This window comes from Podarcis erhardii (assembly GCF_964252035.2).
Source record: "Podarcis erhardii genome assembly, chromosome: 16".
Taxonomy (NCBI): Eukaryota; Metazoa; Chordata; class Lepidosauria; order Squamata; family Lacertidae; genus Podarcis; species Podarcis erhardii.
Genome location: NC_138514.1, coordinates 19,384,656 through 19,400,739, shown reverse-complemented (window position 1 = coordinate 19,400,739; position 16,084 = coordinate 19,384,656). Strand labels below are relative to the sequence as shown.

General features: G+C 40.6%; 1 protein-coding gene across 4 annotated transcripts in view; it reads right to left on the bottom strand.

Moving 5' to 3' along the window:
- The window catches only part of ARHGEF12 (Rho guanine nucleotide exchange factor 12), an 87,074-nt gene that overhangs the window by 49,747 nt on the left and 21,243 nt on the right, over nucleotides 1-16,084 (bottom strand). For 2 of the 4 annotated variants that reach the window (XM_081843052.1, XM_081843051.1), the window contains exons 2-4: nucleotides 4,642-4,665; nucleotides 3,202-3,290; nucleotides 857-913 (exon numbers count right to left, since the gene is read on the bottom strand). In XM_081843052.1, coding sequence (XP_081699178.1) covers nucleotides 857-913; nucleotides 3,202-3,290; nucleotides 4,642-4,665 — 170 coding nt within the window. Of the gene's footprint in view, nucleotides 1-856; nucleotides 914-1,976; nucleotides 2,103-3,201; nucleotides 3,291-4,641; nucleotides 4,666-11,335; nucleotides 11,354-16,084 lie in introns of those variants that run through there. The other 2 variants (XM_081843054.1, XM_081843053.1) reach the window with 2 other exon arrangements.

Genomic DNA, 16,084 nt, shown 5'->3' with positions numbered 1-16,084 from the left:
CTGTTCTAATGGTTCTATGCAATTAGCTGTCAATCTTAGGTATGGTAAGGATATCCATTTCTCCAAGGAAAACTCAGCAAGAGATGCCCAAACAGTTGGAAAGTGAAATGACTGTAATTTCCTTCAAACAAAATGCAAATACATCCATATCAGTACCATATCCTGTATGGTCTGTAACTCAACCTATTCACAAACCTTTAAGCTGCTATTAGGTAAAGGTAAAGGGACCCCTGACTGTTAAGTCCAGTTGTGAATGACTTTGGGGTTGCAGTGCTCATCTCGCTTTACAGGCCAAGGGAGCCGGTGTTTTTCCACTCCGCAGTTTTTCTGGGTCATGTGGCCAGCATGACTAAGCCGCTTCTGGCACAATGGAACACCAACACCAGAGCAGCGCACAGAGATGCAGTTTACCTTCCTGCTGGACTTTTTGGGGTGGTTTCGAACTGCTAGGTTGGCAGGAGCTGGGGCCGAGCAACAGGAGCTCACCCCGTTGCAGGGATTCAAACCATCGACCTTTTGATCGGCAAGCCCAAGGCTCAGTGGTTTAGACCACAGCGCCACCCGTGTCCCTAAGCTGCTATTAGCTGACACTGATTCCTAAATATTCCAACCCCTAAAAAGGATTCCTATTAGGAAATGGAAGACAAAATAAAAGGCATCTGGCTTTTACTACGCAAGTTAGTGTCCATCTGCCAAAAGCTTGCACACAGCAGCCACATTAAAAAGCTCAGTCCTTTTCCCTGCTGCAGAATAAGCCATGCATGGCAGGTAAAGGGCAGAGGCCTTGGGCACACAGAACAACAGCACAGAGCACACTGAACAAAGGCACAAGGCTGCAGTGGCTGCTTCAGCTTACCATACGTCTCGGATCTACTCTCCTCCGAGCTACACTTTGTCTTCCTGGAGGAGCTATCTGCACGAAAGCAGGAGAAAAAGATATAGGAAATATGGAGACCAACATGAAAAAAATTCATAAAAGTCAGAATGATTTGTATAATTGGGTTAATGCATGCAAAACACAAACAAGGTATGAGCAACACAGAGGTGATAACATTTTGAAATCAGAATGTGAATACCAGAGGTTTGAACAACACAGGTAACATCACACGGTAAGGTTCTTATAAGGAAGAAAATGTTAACACAATCCAGCTCTCTCTTTTCTATATCAACTACTGAATTGCATTTAATATGATCAACATCCAGGCCCTACTCTATAAAAACACCATATAATAAACAGGCTGCTCCCACCACTCTGGGGAATGGCATCAAGTTTTGAATCTAACTGTCTGTGAAATATTTTTGTTCCAGCCCTGCTACCCAAGTTCCCTATTTAAGCTAGAATCACATAATGTTTCATGGCAGTCGCAATAGATCATCACTACAACTTAGGATACAAAGGTGAAAGAATCCTGAACACCTACGATCAGAATGTTGTGGATGCAAATTTACATGTTATACTTTCACAAAAAAGAACTGGTACCAGTCCTCACTCTTAGAAATGGGATGAGCTTGTAACATAAAAATGGGCAGTACGTCCTTCCTGTGACAAATAAGTAGTTTTAAGTAGGGCAAATGAAGTAATGGATAGATATTTCTGTTTTCACTCACCCTCGTAAACAAACAGCGAAATAGGTTACAACTGTTTCAATTTTACAAAAGGGGAAATAAGTTATTATATAAATAGATAAATATATAAATAGATAAATATAATGATTATATTTACAATTATAGCAACCCAGCATAGACCACAGCTTAACTAGACAATGAATCCTGCTCTCCAAAATTCAAGCCCAACATGCTTGAACCCAGCCAGCATGAAGATGTAGTATAAATACCTGATTGACCTATCTTTGCATATCACATTCTGCAACCTTCAGAGTCACCTCTTACCTGCTGCATGATTTGGGGAAATAACAGGCTAAACAGTATGGTGCACAGACAAGAAGCAACACAACACATGGGGCCAAGAGGCTCACCCGCAAGCCAGTCATACAGTTAGGAGCACACAGCAGTCACTGGGTTAGTAGGTTGGGGTGGGTGGAACCTCCACATGCAGACTAATTTCCAAGACAGCAATAGACTCTGAATGCAACATAGATGGTCTACAAGTATAGGGAAAAAGAAAGAAAGTGAATAGCCATGTCCAGTTAAAGGTTTATAAAAATACAAAATGAGAAAGTACAACTTCATTCAGGAGACTGAAAAGAAGTTCTTCAGGTCACAAAGCCATGTGATGTTTAAAATTCGCTCCACAGACAAAGAATAGCCTTAAGTGTAACCAATAATTTATCTAGACCAGTAATGTGCTACAGTCAGCTTTAGATTATTAAAAAAATAGCTATAAAACCTACCAAAGGGAGGTCCCCCAATACTGGTGGTTTAATAATGTTGTCCTAAAAATAGGTGAAGTGGGAAAAGAGATGCAAAGTTGTGCAGGATTTTGTACAACAAAACCCTCAGTAATACCCATTTTGGTGATGACTGCTAGTCATATGGTCTGCTCCTTTGCATTGCAGAAATATGCACGCAGATCAGCATAATCCCCATGCAGCTTGCAGTTGTGCCAAATCAGCAAGACTGGCACCTGCATAGTTACGGGCTGCAGCTGCTTTAAATAATTGTTTCCTAAAGCCTTAGGGATAAATGACATAGGATGTGCAACTGGATCTTCTAGTGTTTCCAAAACGCAACCACAATTTTGAGTATAGAAGGAGTGCTGGAGGAGACCACTGGTCCAATTAAAAAAATGCAGCCACAGAAGACTTATTCAAAAACAGAAATGTTTGGAGATCCAACACATAGTTCAAATAGCTTGGTTCCAAGGTTTCAAAACACCTCTTCCACCAGAATATGTGTGCTCAACCAATAGCCCTTTCTCTCCAAATAGGCTTAAAATAAAAGAAATCAAATGAAACAGAACAGGTAACAACAGAAGTCCATCATATTTGCTTTGGCCAAAGATTCTGCCGCCACCACTCACCCCACCTATCACTACTGGAGTCATTAAGAACACAACAGTTAATAACATTGGGGAATTCAACTTGTGAAAAGGGGATATCTAAAATTATGCAATCACTGTGAAAAAGAAAGGCAGAAATAGCTTCTTAATGTTACACTATGGAAAAAGTTAGGTCACTTTTTCACTCTAAAAGCTCTTTGTTGTGAAGCAATGAGTTGTGTGGGAGGCTATGAGGAATCTACCTGTAGGGTCGAAGTCCTGGGCACTGACGCAGCGTTCAACCTTCTGCTTCTTGTCTGCTGGAGACTCTCTGCTCAGAATGCTGCCATGTCTGAAGCAAAACAAAAAGAAGCAAAGATGGAGGATCAACCAAGACAACAGATACTATAAAATCATAAACACCAAATGACCCTGCAGAATTTAAGAAATCTGCACAGCTCCTCACATGTATCTAGTAAAGGAGTAAAATTTTGCTGCTACTTCTATTCTGCTGTCTAAATCTGCAGAGAATATTATTTTAAAAAATTTAAGGTTTTATATAAAGTTGAGCCGAAGCTATCCTAACTTTGCAGGCTGTGAAGTTGCAATACCCAACTGAGGGTATGAAGTTGACCACAACACCCCCTCTCTATTTACCTTCAAGTTTGTCTTCTGTAAATGGTCACAGCTATGGTAATCTCAGCCATTTTGTTCTACAGCACCTGAAGACAGGGAAGACGTGCCTAATTCCTGCCTTCCAGTTCAAGAAGTCACAGGAGACACAAACCCGAAGATAAACTGGGGTGGGGTGGGGGAGGGTGTCAATTCTGTGCCGAAGTTTTCTGCATGGAAAAACTCTGATTCCTAGCCCTACACAAACAAGTGCTGGGCTTTCCACATTATTGATACAACCAACTCTCCATTTATGCTGGGGGTACGTTCCATGCTTCCACACAGATCGGTGAAATGTGCATAGATGGGGAACACCCTGGAGAATCCTAGTAGCTTGTGAGGAGACCCACCCACCCCCACCCCCCGAACCCAAAGAGGATGTCCTCTTTGGGCTCCAGGGAAGGTCTCCTGGCAAGCTGGAGGGGCGGTGGGGATCTGTTGAGGCTATTCAACATTTCCACCTAACAGCTCAACAAAGCCCCGCCCTCCAGCTCATGCAGAGACACCCCCCCCCTGCACAAACCAGAGGGGCAGCGGGGCTTTCTCAGCTAATGTGCAGGGAAACAGTAGTGGCCACTGTGCTACCCCACATACCAGCTGTTAGGTGGGAAGGCTTAGCAACCTCAATAAATCCCTGCTGTGCTTCCAGCTCACAAGGAGACCAAATAGAACATCCTCTTCGGGTTCTGGTGAGGGTCTTCTTGCAAGTCACTAGGACTCTCTAGGATGCTCCCCATTTCCAGATCCCCAACATCATGTGTGTGCACGGTCACGTGCAAGCAGATTGCACAAAAATGGGGAGTTGCCTGTATGTAGGGAGGCAATGTGTGCCTAAGAAAAGCCAACTTTATGCAGTTGCAGATCCATCTCTGATAGGTAAATAACCCTTGGAACTCTTAAGCACACACAAGCACCGAGCTGGATCCAAGAGCTCACTTGTCTGTGCAAGCATGGTAGTCGGCCAATATTATCTTGATTATGAAGAGAATATTGTAGGTTGTATGTAGGTAGTCAAATTCTCAAACACTCACCTTGTAGGTTTTTTGAGGGGAAACCTGTAATATAAAAAAACAAAATAAAAATTAGCATAGAATAGAATCACACGAATAAGAATTCTAGCATAGCTCTATCATTCCTTTGCTGCTTCTCTCCACACACAAACCTCAAAGTAACCTCACAGAATTTGGCATAATTACCTTTAGCAACGACATATTTTGACTGCTACTATTAAAAACACCAGTTAGAAAGGTGTGTAAGTACTTGTTGCACACCAAGTAAATCTGTAGGGCAACTCACTTCATTCTATATACATCTACCTTCATAAAGGTGGTTCAAGCTATACAACATTACTACACAGTGAATGAAGCAGCTGTTTTAAACCGTTGACATTTCTCTATAATATCCCCACCCCCATGCTGCAGCAAAGCATCTGCCGTTAACCAGTGCAGATTTGTTCAGAAGCCTGAGGACGTAAACACTCCAAAATGCAGTTCTGGGAGAATAAACTCCAAGCTTATCTCCCATAGCCTCAGTCTTTCTTACATGAGAATGCCAGTCATCAAACAATGTTGCATATGTCAAGGGGAGAACTGTTCCAAAGGGATTCTGTGATAGATTCCCGGAAGCTCCTGGGCTGCAGGCCAGCTTTCCCAGTCTCTCGTTCTACACACACACACACACACACACACACACACACACAAAACCAGAGAGAGAGAGAGAGAGAGAGAGAGAAGGGATATGGAGGCAGGGCAGTCAGCAAGTCATGATCACAGGGAAACCTCACACAATCCTTCACATATTCAGCTCATTCACTGAAAAGTAGAATCTAATAATGTCTCATTTATACCTTTCAGTATAAAATTCTTTTATTTAGTGCTCAGTTAATGAAAATAGTCAAGCTAGACTCTGACCACCTTCCTTAAAAAGGATAATTCAGTAATCTCTGAGATATTCCACAAAGCATAGAACAACACATATTAAACCAAATATGATTTTAATATGTCCATTAAACAAAATAGAAAGATTTAGTTATGCAAAGACTTTCTTCTTCTCAGTCCACTTATATAACATTCACAGCACATGCAAGTTTGATGAAGACAATCATTTTTACTAATATATCAACCCCATATGGATGATTCAGGCAGAACTGTGTATAGTACTGGTGCAAACTACAGCGATGAGATTCAATTTAGATTTGAGGTTTTTTAGATTTACATTCACATCCAGTGATTACACTTCTGCTGTTTCTCCAGATACTACATATAAAGCAGCTAGTCAGTTTCATACTTCTTGCTCTCACTAAAGCATTGCTTTGGGTTTAGGTGAGAGAAACACAATTCTTAATACTACAGTTCCAATGATGACAACAGGATTTGTATGACACAGACTGGAGAAAACCTGTCAGCGTAGGACAGAGCTTTCCAAATTATGTCGCGACACATTAGTGTGTCAGCTGCAGTGTGTAGGTGTGTCAAGTGAACGCTCCCTGCTCTCCTCCTGGGGCTGGAAATGGGTTAGTTCAACCTCTGGTTTCCTAGTAAAACTGATTTAATGTGTCACAAAATGATGGATGTTAAAAAATTGTGTCACCAACATGAAAAGTTTGAAAAGCTCTGGCCTAGGAGAATGACCAGCTGATGTACACTGCCAGAGTTGCTCCCAAATTTCATGTACATAAACCACCAAAAACATTTTTAGTAGAAGAATAGGACAGCAGACACAGCCCAAAAGTGACTCATGAGAAAATGATGCACGGTATTATTTGCTTTAGATTTCTGGCTGTTCTACAAACACTTCTAGTCTCCACCTTCAATGCAGTAACATTAAAGCTTCATGATTTAAGGAACTCGGAACTTGAGGCAAGTTATAACATCCAATTTCAGATTTCACAGTGTTATCAAATTCAGTAGTAGGCATGTCTAAATATAAATACAGTAAATGTGTTAAGAATTTTTTTGTATGTACTATTCATTTTCAATTTGAATACCAAGAGACATGTGGCCAATGTGGCTTAGTTTTTAAAATAAACAACTAGATACTATGGCAACAGGCAGACAACCAACCAGTTCATAATATTTTTTCCAACTATATGCTACAGTGAAAATTTCTGCACAGGGCAGCCTGGCTAGTCACCATGCTCTGGTAAACTCCAGGTTGAACTGTTGCAATATGCAGTACATGGGGCTGCCCATGGAAACAATCCAGAAAATGCAAGGATGCCAATATGCGGAAGCTAGGATCATGATGAGGAGACTCTTGAGAGTCCCATGGACTGCAAGAAGATCAAACGTATCCATTCTTAAGGAAATCAGCCCTGAGTGCTCACTGGAAGGACAGATCGTGAAGCTGAGGCTCCAGTACTTTGCCACCTCATGAGAAGAGAAGACTCCCTGGAAAAGACCCTGATGTTGGGAAAGATGGAGGGCACAAGGAGAAGGGGACGACAGAGGACGAGATGGTTGGACAGTGTTCTCGAAGCTACAAACATGAGTCTGACCAAACTGCGGGAGGCAGTGGAAGACAGGAGTGCCTGGCGTGCTCTGGTCCATGGGGTCATGAAGAGTCGGACACGACTAAACAACAACAACAGGATCATGATGGTGACAGCAGGTCAAACACACATAAACCACATTTTACAGCAGCTCTGTTGTTTGCCAATTGTGTTCTGGGTCCAATTCAAGGTGCTTACACTTGCATAAATCCCTTAAAAGCTTGGGCCCAAATATCTAAGAGAACACCTGTTTCCATATAACCTGCCTGTGCCTTTGGATCTGCAAAAGAGACTGGCCTAGTGGTCTCTGCACAGTACAAAATACATAGTACAGGCCCCTAGAAAAAGACATTTTTTTTGTGGTGGTTCCACATCTGTGCAACTTCCTCCCCACTGAGATGTACCCAGCCTCTTCATTATATATATTTTTCAGAAAACAGGTTAATAAAAATTGCTTTTTGCAGGCTTTTGGAGGAGGGGTAGGGTAAAGATTTGATAGCTGATCTCACACAGTTGGGATCCATACGGAAGTGAAAAATAATTTAATGCTGCCTTTTCCTAATGTGCCTTAGAGTTATGAAATTGTTTTCATTGTATTTTAAAATGTTGATCCAACTGCACTGTGGGCTTATTGGCGAAATGCAATATCTAAGATTGATAGAGAAAGTTAAGAGTAGCCATTGTTTTAAGAGGTTGCTGTGCCCACTAAATCTAAGTATGGGCTTTAAGCTCGATTGGGAAATCAATGCATCAGGCTACTGTTTCTGCCCTATATGTGCATCCCATGATGAGACTGTGCCACTTCAGGAAAACCTAAAAGCCAGAGCCACCATGGTGCAACCCTGGATGCTGTGTTCAAAGTCTGCTTCTCACATTCCCACCCAATTCCTATGCAACCCACTCAAACACTTAAGAGATTCCAAAGCTTCTCAGCAGCCTCAAACAGCAAGGTGCATTTTTATTTTACATATATTGCCAGCAACAAAGTACAGTGCTGCTCTTGTTCCAAGCCAGGCTTCAAGCATATAGATTAATATCTGTCTCAGCAAGAGGGTTAGAGAAAGGCTGAAGATAGAGGGGGTGGAAGTGTAAAAGTCTTGCTACTTAAGTTTCAGCCACAGTCCAGCCATTCAGACCCTGCTCAAGCAAGTTCCTCAGCACTGTTCCATGACACAAGTCCTCTGATTTTTTCCAATAGCTGATGTCAGGGCTTTTCACAGAGAAAGAGCTGCATTTACAGAGCCAGCAAGGAAGGAGGGCTTCCCCAGCTACTCTCAATGAGGTCATTGTGCTGCCCTGTAGCTGCAGCCAGAGAAGAAGCCTTGCAGATTGGTTTTAGCTGCTGCAGAAAGTATGCCTGTTTAGAAAGAAGGGTGTTTTACAATCAAACATTTCCAGCCCTGAATACTGTACTTCCCACGGGGCAGTTCATTCTACATCTAAGACTCTAAGTGTTTTAGGCCCACTGAACCTGTGGAACAAAACTAGTTTACATTTGGCAAGGTACTCACAAGACAGTATTGTTATGTGCCGTGACACCAAATTTTCCCATCTCAAAGGTTTCTAAAGACCATATTTTCACTGCAGAGAAATACAGCCATTGTCTGACACTACCAATGGGAATTAAAATGAATGAAGTCATCCCTTAATTTAAGCATATTGGGAGAAATTTGGAATCAGGATACTCCAAACCTGGTATAAATTCCACCCTACACAACTCATCATGCATTTTCCACACTTACATAAACCATTTGGTTTTGAGGTTTAAGTAGCAACTCTTTCCATATATATGCTCAGCGGCCCTAGTGGAGTGCATTGATGCCACATCCTGCGCAACTTTGGGATCTAGCATAGTGATGATTCCAACAGGCATGTTGGGAAAAGCTACCAGATCTCCAAAATGGGGGGGGGGGTGTAAGGAGAAAGTGAAACCATTCTTCCCCATTAAGTTACACAACGTAAGTGCCTAAACAGGAATGCTAGTTAGTAAACTAGAATGTTTCCACATCTTAGATTTCATGGAATGCCCATAACATAGCAGTTTTATTAAGATCTCATAAATCTGAGCATTCTGGGTTCCAGACAGAACCTATACATTAGTGAGATTCCAAACTATGCTTCCCTAGAAATCATCTGGCCATTGTCCCAAAATACCTGTGAGCCAAAGGGTATATACATGTTGCTTGATGCTTAGCAGTGAGGTAATATTAATCTATTTCTGTATTTTAACTGCTGTATGTTTTAAAGTATGGTTGCGAATTTTTTTTTAGTTTCTTGTTTTATCTTTTTGTTAACGGCTTTGAGAATTTTTACAATCAAGTAATATATACATCTTATGAAATAAATAATTAAAATTATAAGTTATGCAAGTTCTTTTCTTCTACCTGGAAAATGTATGTATTTTTAGGTAAAGAAATTCTGTCTAGTCTATTATTTAGCTGCATCATCAAAAGTGACAATTTAAGAGGAAGTTGAATCCCATTTGATTAAAATGTTGCTTTGGCTACCCCAAACAATAACTTTTAAAAAAAAAGATAGCCTTGCAAACTGCCTGGGAAGTAAGTTGTATGTAAATGGATTTATCCTGTTCTCCTCTCAGTTTACTGTTATATTTTATCACATATATTGAATTGGCTATTGTGTACGCAAATAATATTTAAAAGGAAGATTTTTTTTTATAGAGAATAGATGAGGCACACCTGTTTCAAAAATAAAAGCAGAACGATACTGCAAGATATTTAATAGAAGTACAGTATGAACAGGAACACTATTCTACATTTGCATATTATCTAGGAACATGCAAAACATCAAATCTCAGTGTTGTCTACACTAAGTGGCAACGGCTATTCAGATTTTCAGTCAAGAGTCGCACCCACTCCTACCTCAAGATGCCAAGGACTGAACTGCATGGAAAACATGTGCCCTACCACTAAGCTTCAACCCTTCTCCATCTGTCCTGGATCATCTTCACAAAACTTGCCCATTTAAAGAAGAGACTGAGACTGAGAGACAGAGAGATCACTAGGGTTAGACGAAAGACATGCAAATACTGTAATCCAAAGCCTTCCCTTCCATATATTTCTGCTGAACCGTTGCTGACAAAACCAGCTCTGAAAACTAAAATGCCCAATTCTATTCAGCACAAAGAGTTGTCAATTCTCACTAAGTTCAGAGAAAGGTGAAAGCTCACAATGCCTTGTCTAGTCAAGCACATCCCTTTTTACACAGCTGTGCCCTAGAACAGGAGTAACAAGAACACTGCCTCCTATGAAAAAATACTGCTTCCTTTGAAGCAGTTTCCCCTCAAGGAAATGGTTTCACAACATCCTCCGCCCATCACATCTAATCTAACATCCATGCATTAATAGGCATGATGGATACCATAACACTCTCCGTGCTGTCAGAAACCCACACAGCTGCTTCACCACACATGGCGTATTGCTGATAATACAACCGAATCTCCAGAATGCTTTCTGTTTGTTATTCAGCAATGTTCTGCAGAAAACAAACTACCAATTTAACCCCCTCATCCTATTTTTTAAAAAAGCAATAGTAATTCAGCACAGAGATCCTGTCAGCAGTTGTGCTTTTGAGTGTCTTATGACAAAAATCTATTGGTCTGCTTTAGAAGCATATGTCAAATTTATTAAATGAACCATAGACCATAAAAATTGAGGGAAAATAAATACAGCTCCTTAGCATTTACTCCTATCAGTTTACATCCCTTGGTTAAAAAGCAGTCTTTTTTGCTTTTTTCTGGTAAGAATAAGAATGAGATATGCTATATTCAGGACTACTACAGAGATAAGAGATGATCTAGCATACACCTAACAGTAACTACTAAATGAATATGAAACAGATTAACCTACAGGTAAATCACAAAAGCAGGTCAAGTGGTTCCAGCAAAGTAGCATAAGGATTCAGCTGAGGATTCTGCATAGCGGAGACAGTGTTGCTGTCTGCCTCTTCTGTGTGAGACATTTTTCCTGGCTGTCAAACCTTTGTTCTCAAACCGAGGCTGAGCTCAGATTTTTTGAAATATGCTTTTTTAAAAGTAGGAGCTAGACCACAAAACACAACACAGTTGTGTACAACATTCTCTTCTCTGTTAAAACATTGTTTTCCATAAAGAAGAATGTTTCACCTTTTATTATTCTGCACCAAGAAAAGCTGTTTTCTATCATTCTTCCCACATCACACATCAGAACAAGGAAACAAAGACTTACAGAGATTACCTGGATTGAAAGGGACCAGAGAAATTAGCCAGCAATACTATTTCTGATGAAGGTCAAATTGCTTAAGAAACCCAGCCACCCCATCTGATTTTGGTGGCTCCTTAAAAATGCTCATCTGATATTCTTGAAAATGCATTTGGTCAGTCCACTTGGGATAGGCAAAAAGAGGTGGAGTTTCTTCATACCTCCCTCCTAGCTATTATCTCAGTGAAGACTGCTAATGGAAAGGAAGAAAACAGCATCTACGTACATCTTCGGGAAAGGACTTCAGCCAGTAGGAGGAAGGACAGCTTAGGTCTGAATATTTAGCTATCTTAGAGACCAAAAAAATATATTTAAAAATATAATTACAATAGCAGTGTGTGGGGAGTAAAAAAATCACTGATACTACAGCCACAAATTGGGTCAGAGTTCTTTTTTGTGACGTTCACATCTCAATATAGGTTTATTCTAATCTCTTCATAGAATAAATTGTATCTATATATTACAATTTAATATCTAACTTATATCATTTCTTTAGGTCTGCCAGCAAATTACTTTGCTTCCCAATATAAACATGGGAACACACAGGTGCAGTCAGACCACTGGTCCATCTAGCTCAGGGATAATCAACCTTTTTATACCTACCGCCTACTAATGCATGTTTCTTGATGGTAAAATTTCCTTACTGCCCACCAGTGTTTGATGTAAGGAGGATTCAGCTTGTGCCATAGAACCCCCTACCACCCACCTAGAATCCTGAAAAGCCCACTAGTGGGTGGTAGCAACCAGGTTGACAACCCCTGATCTAGCTCGTACTTCCTACCTACACTAACTGGCAGTGGCTCTCCACATTTACAGACAGAGCATTTTCATCCGTAGCTGGATATGCAGGGGACTGAATTTGAGATCTTATGTATACAGCAGCTGTTGTGCTACTGAGCTATGCCCTTGCTCAAAAAAGGGTGAATGTAGTTAAAAATGATGCCTGGTGAGCTTGTAACTGTGTAGGAGTAAGAACAGCAACTAGAAGACAAAGCCAAGTACTAGAGATCCCCCACCCAAGGCAATCTTGACTCTCACTGCTTTAAGCAGAGAAATGCACCTTGGAGGATTGAGGGGCAAGGGAGAAAAAATGCCTTGAATTCGCATCCTCGGTTCCAAGAAGTTGTACCTTCCCCAAAAAAAACCTAAATGTGCAGATTTTCCACCAATCAAGGGGTTTATTCTGTTTGCAAGAAGACCTCTGGCCCACTCTTTTTAGGACTCCCCCACGTAACTATGCCAATAAATCTCCTAGCTTGCCTACCAGTCCAGCTCACTGTCCAATCCCTGCCCTTTACTGCCTGGTCAATTTTGGTTACAGATAGGTAGCCGTGTTGGTCTGCCATAGTCAAAACAAAACAAATTCCTTCCAGTAGCACCTTAAAGACCAACTAAGTCAGTTCTTGGTATGAGCTTTCGTGTGCAGTAAGCTGACTGGTGTATCTGAAGAAGTGTGCATGCACACTTGGTGTATCTGAAGAAGTGTGCATGCACACGAAAGCTCATACCAAGAACTGACTTAGTTGGTCTTTAAGGTGCTACTGGAAGAAATTTGTTTTGTTTTGGTCAATTTTGGCCACACTTCCAATTCTACTTTGTGTTCAACTAGATGGTTTTATTGGTTCTAAATCCTGTCGTTCTTTGGCACTTCTCTCTCATATAGACATGTTGGCACCTTTTATGTGGTGCGCTAGTCCAGAACACTTCTATATGCAGAATTCATTTGCTCATTAGAGTTCTAATCCTGCAAGGACTTCCAGAAGTTTACACCTGGCAACTATAAAAATAGCACCAACATTCAGGAATCCTATCCCTTCCTCCCACAAGGGAGAATGGAGGTCAGCAGGTCAGTGCAGAGAGCAGTCAGCTCACTGCTCTTCCGGAGACATAACCAATTCAGCCCAGGGGAAGGAGGGCAAGGATGGAAGGGCTGTTTTCTTTTTCTGCCCCAATAAACATAATTAGGATTGTGAGCAGTGCTGGCGGGAGAGAAATTTCTTCACGCTACACTGTCTGTTTGTGTTTGATTAATGTAAATCTTCCCAAGGCACTAACCATGCCTCAGGCAACATGATGGCTGAAGCTCTGTTAACAAGCATCCATGCAGCTGAATACAACAGATAGAAAACACAAAGGTGGTAGTAGTAGGGGGGAATCCTCAAGAATTTCCCCTAAAATAATCTACTGTCTGTGATATCACTTCATTCTCACATTAACCATGGTAGGAAACCAGAGAACTGCATGGAATAACAAATCTGAAAAGGAAGCTATAGCATTTCTTTACACTTTTCCTGTAGCTTACAAGACAGGCATCACATCATCTGCAGTCTGGATCAATTTAAGATTTAAAAAAAAAAAAAAAAACCTGCTGTGATGAAATACAGCAAAGTCATTGATTTCCACATTACAGACAACACACGAGTCCCAACCAAGATAAAAGACTGAAGAGTTTAGCAAAAATTCCTCCAAAAAAACACACCCTCACATGCAAAATTAGAAACATTTACTATGCTACATAGGAGTTTGATGCAGACTCCTAGGATTTGGTCAAAAAAGTAGGTGCTAAGCCAAAGAGTCCAAATTTTGTCCAGTTACTATGGTGTCAAGACCTGACACTGCCCAGACCCCGGGGAAATTTTTTTCTGAGATTGTCTTGAGACCTCATAGAGAACCACAGTGCAACTGAGAACCCAGCCTGAATCTCCCCCACTTCATTGGTGGCTCTACTGCCCCCACTACACCAATGGCAACATCGCAAGCCCTGCCTTGATCCCTGATTCTCCCCTTTTGCCCCATGGGCCTCAAATGCTCTGTCACCAGGGGACTCCTCAGGAAAAATGGTTTACTTTACTTCAGAGGAGAGAGAAGAACCAGCCTCAAACACCAAGCAGATGACCAGGAAGAGGAGAGGCTAACAGTCTTAATATGTCTCTGTCTCCTCTGGACCCTTACTGGATTAAAAGCTCTATACCGGGCTCTTAAATGTCCAACTCACTTGCTCAGCTGCTGCTCCAACACTGCCCTGGATACACTGAAAATGCAAACATCTCTCTGCATAACCAATATGACTTTTTTATATAGTGCTGGAAATCTGATCTAGGAAACTTGGGTTTAAATGACAGTTCAGTTGGAAGCCAGATGCCCTGGGCCACAGCCTCTCTCACTAAGCCTCTATCAGCCTGCCTTTGAGGACTTCATTAAGTGGTATCCTCAGCACACGGCTGACAGGAGGTTGAAACTTCCTCATTCCTAGAACTTTCAACTGTCCATACTTCATGCATATTCCCACATATGACACAGATACTTTGATGAGGAACAAAAAATTAAACCAATTCTGTTCCTCATTCTTTTACTCTCATGTACTGAGTAACTAGATCGCTCCAGTTCCCTTAGCTGTAAACAGGTATAATGTTACTTACTTTTGTTCAATCTGAGGATTAAATGGAACTCTTGCCAGTATTAGTGTGTCTTGATTTTTGGTGATGTAAAAAAATCCATATTTATTATGTATTAAGATAAATGATATCTTGCCTTAATAATGTCCAAGGTAGCTAACATCCTCAAAAATGCACCACCAAGCAACTAAAACAATTTAAAGCCAGAGAAAGAGGCAGTATGGCAAGTAATTAAAACATCAAAGTCAGCATTAAAGGACAAATCAAATAAAAAACCCAACTAGACACTCATATATCATCAAGCTCTCTGTTAAACCATTGGTATTAACTGATTTGTTGTTGTTGGGTTTTATTATTATTATTATTTTAGGTTAATGTTCCAATTATCATAATTTGTTCAAGGTTATAATGCAGAAAGGTGTAAAGCAAGCAGTGCTTTTAAAAATATCCTTCAGCAAAGTGAAAAGCTCTCAAAACACCACTCCCATTTACTAACTGAACCATCAAATCATCATTAGCTGGGAATAAACAATCCCAGTGACAAGTTATTTTAAAAGATTTTACAGATTCATTACTGCAGTTTCAGATCCTATGAAATGCTGACCCTACTATATCTGCTATCAACATGTATCAGAAGGGCTGTAATTCAGTGGTACAGTACATGTGCTGCATTCACAGGGCCCCATGCTCAATCCCTGGCACTTCCATACATTATGAATAATAAATACTTATGAGCATACATAATAGCCGCAGTGACTAAAAACCGAACAAACAGAAAAAACTGCATGAATGAATACAGCCATTTCACCAAGGGTGGGGGGGGGTACATGAAGGTTGCAACAGCTCTATAAGGCATTGTGAGAATGTGATTTTCAGCACAAGTAAAAGAACAAAGACATTTACCACACTGTAAGGAGAAACAATGCAGATATATGATCATTCAAAAAAAAAATTTGTTCACAGAGCTAAGAGAGAGGAAAGGTAGGCCTATTAAGAGGAAAATACTGACAGGGAAAACATACATGACAAAGATAGCATTGTTTTGTGTTTTATGATACTTTACTCAGACGGAAAAGGCTGTATTTTATTTGGTATACATTTGCAATTTAGCAAGTTAAATATAGATTACATATGGATTGTCAGATCAAAAGAAGTGTGTAAGTGGCTTAAATTCTTTAAATGCCTCTTCTTTCATGCAGCATAAGTTGCCTTAAAATAAGACTGCTTTCCTGGAATATTTATTCAGCAAATATTTATATATCACCAATATTAAGAAATAATTATCATGGCAAACAGGATAAAATAAACAATAAAATTACATTTATAAAAC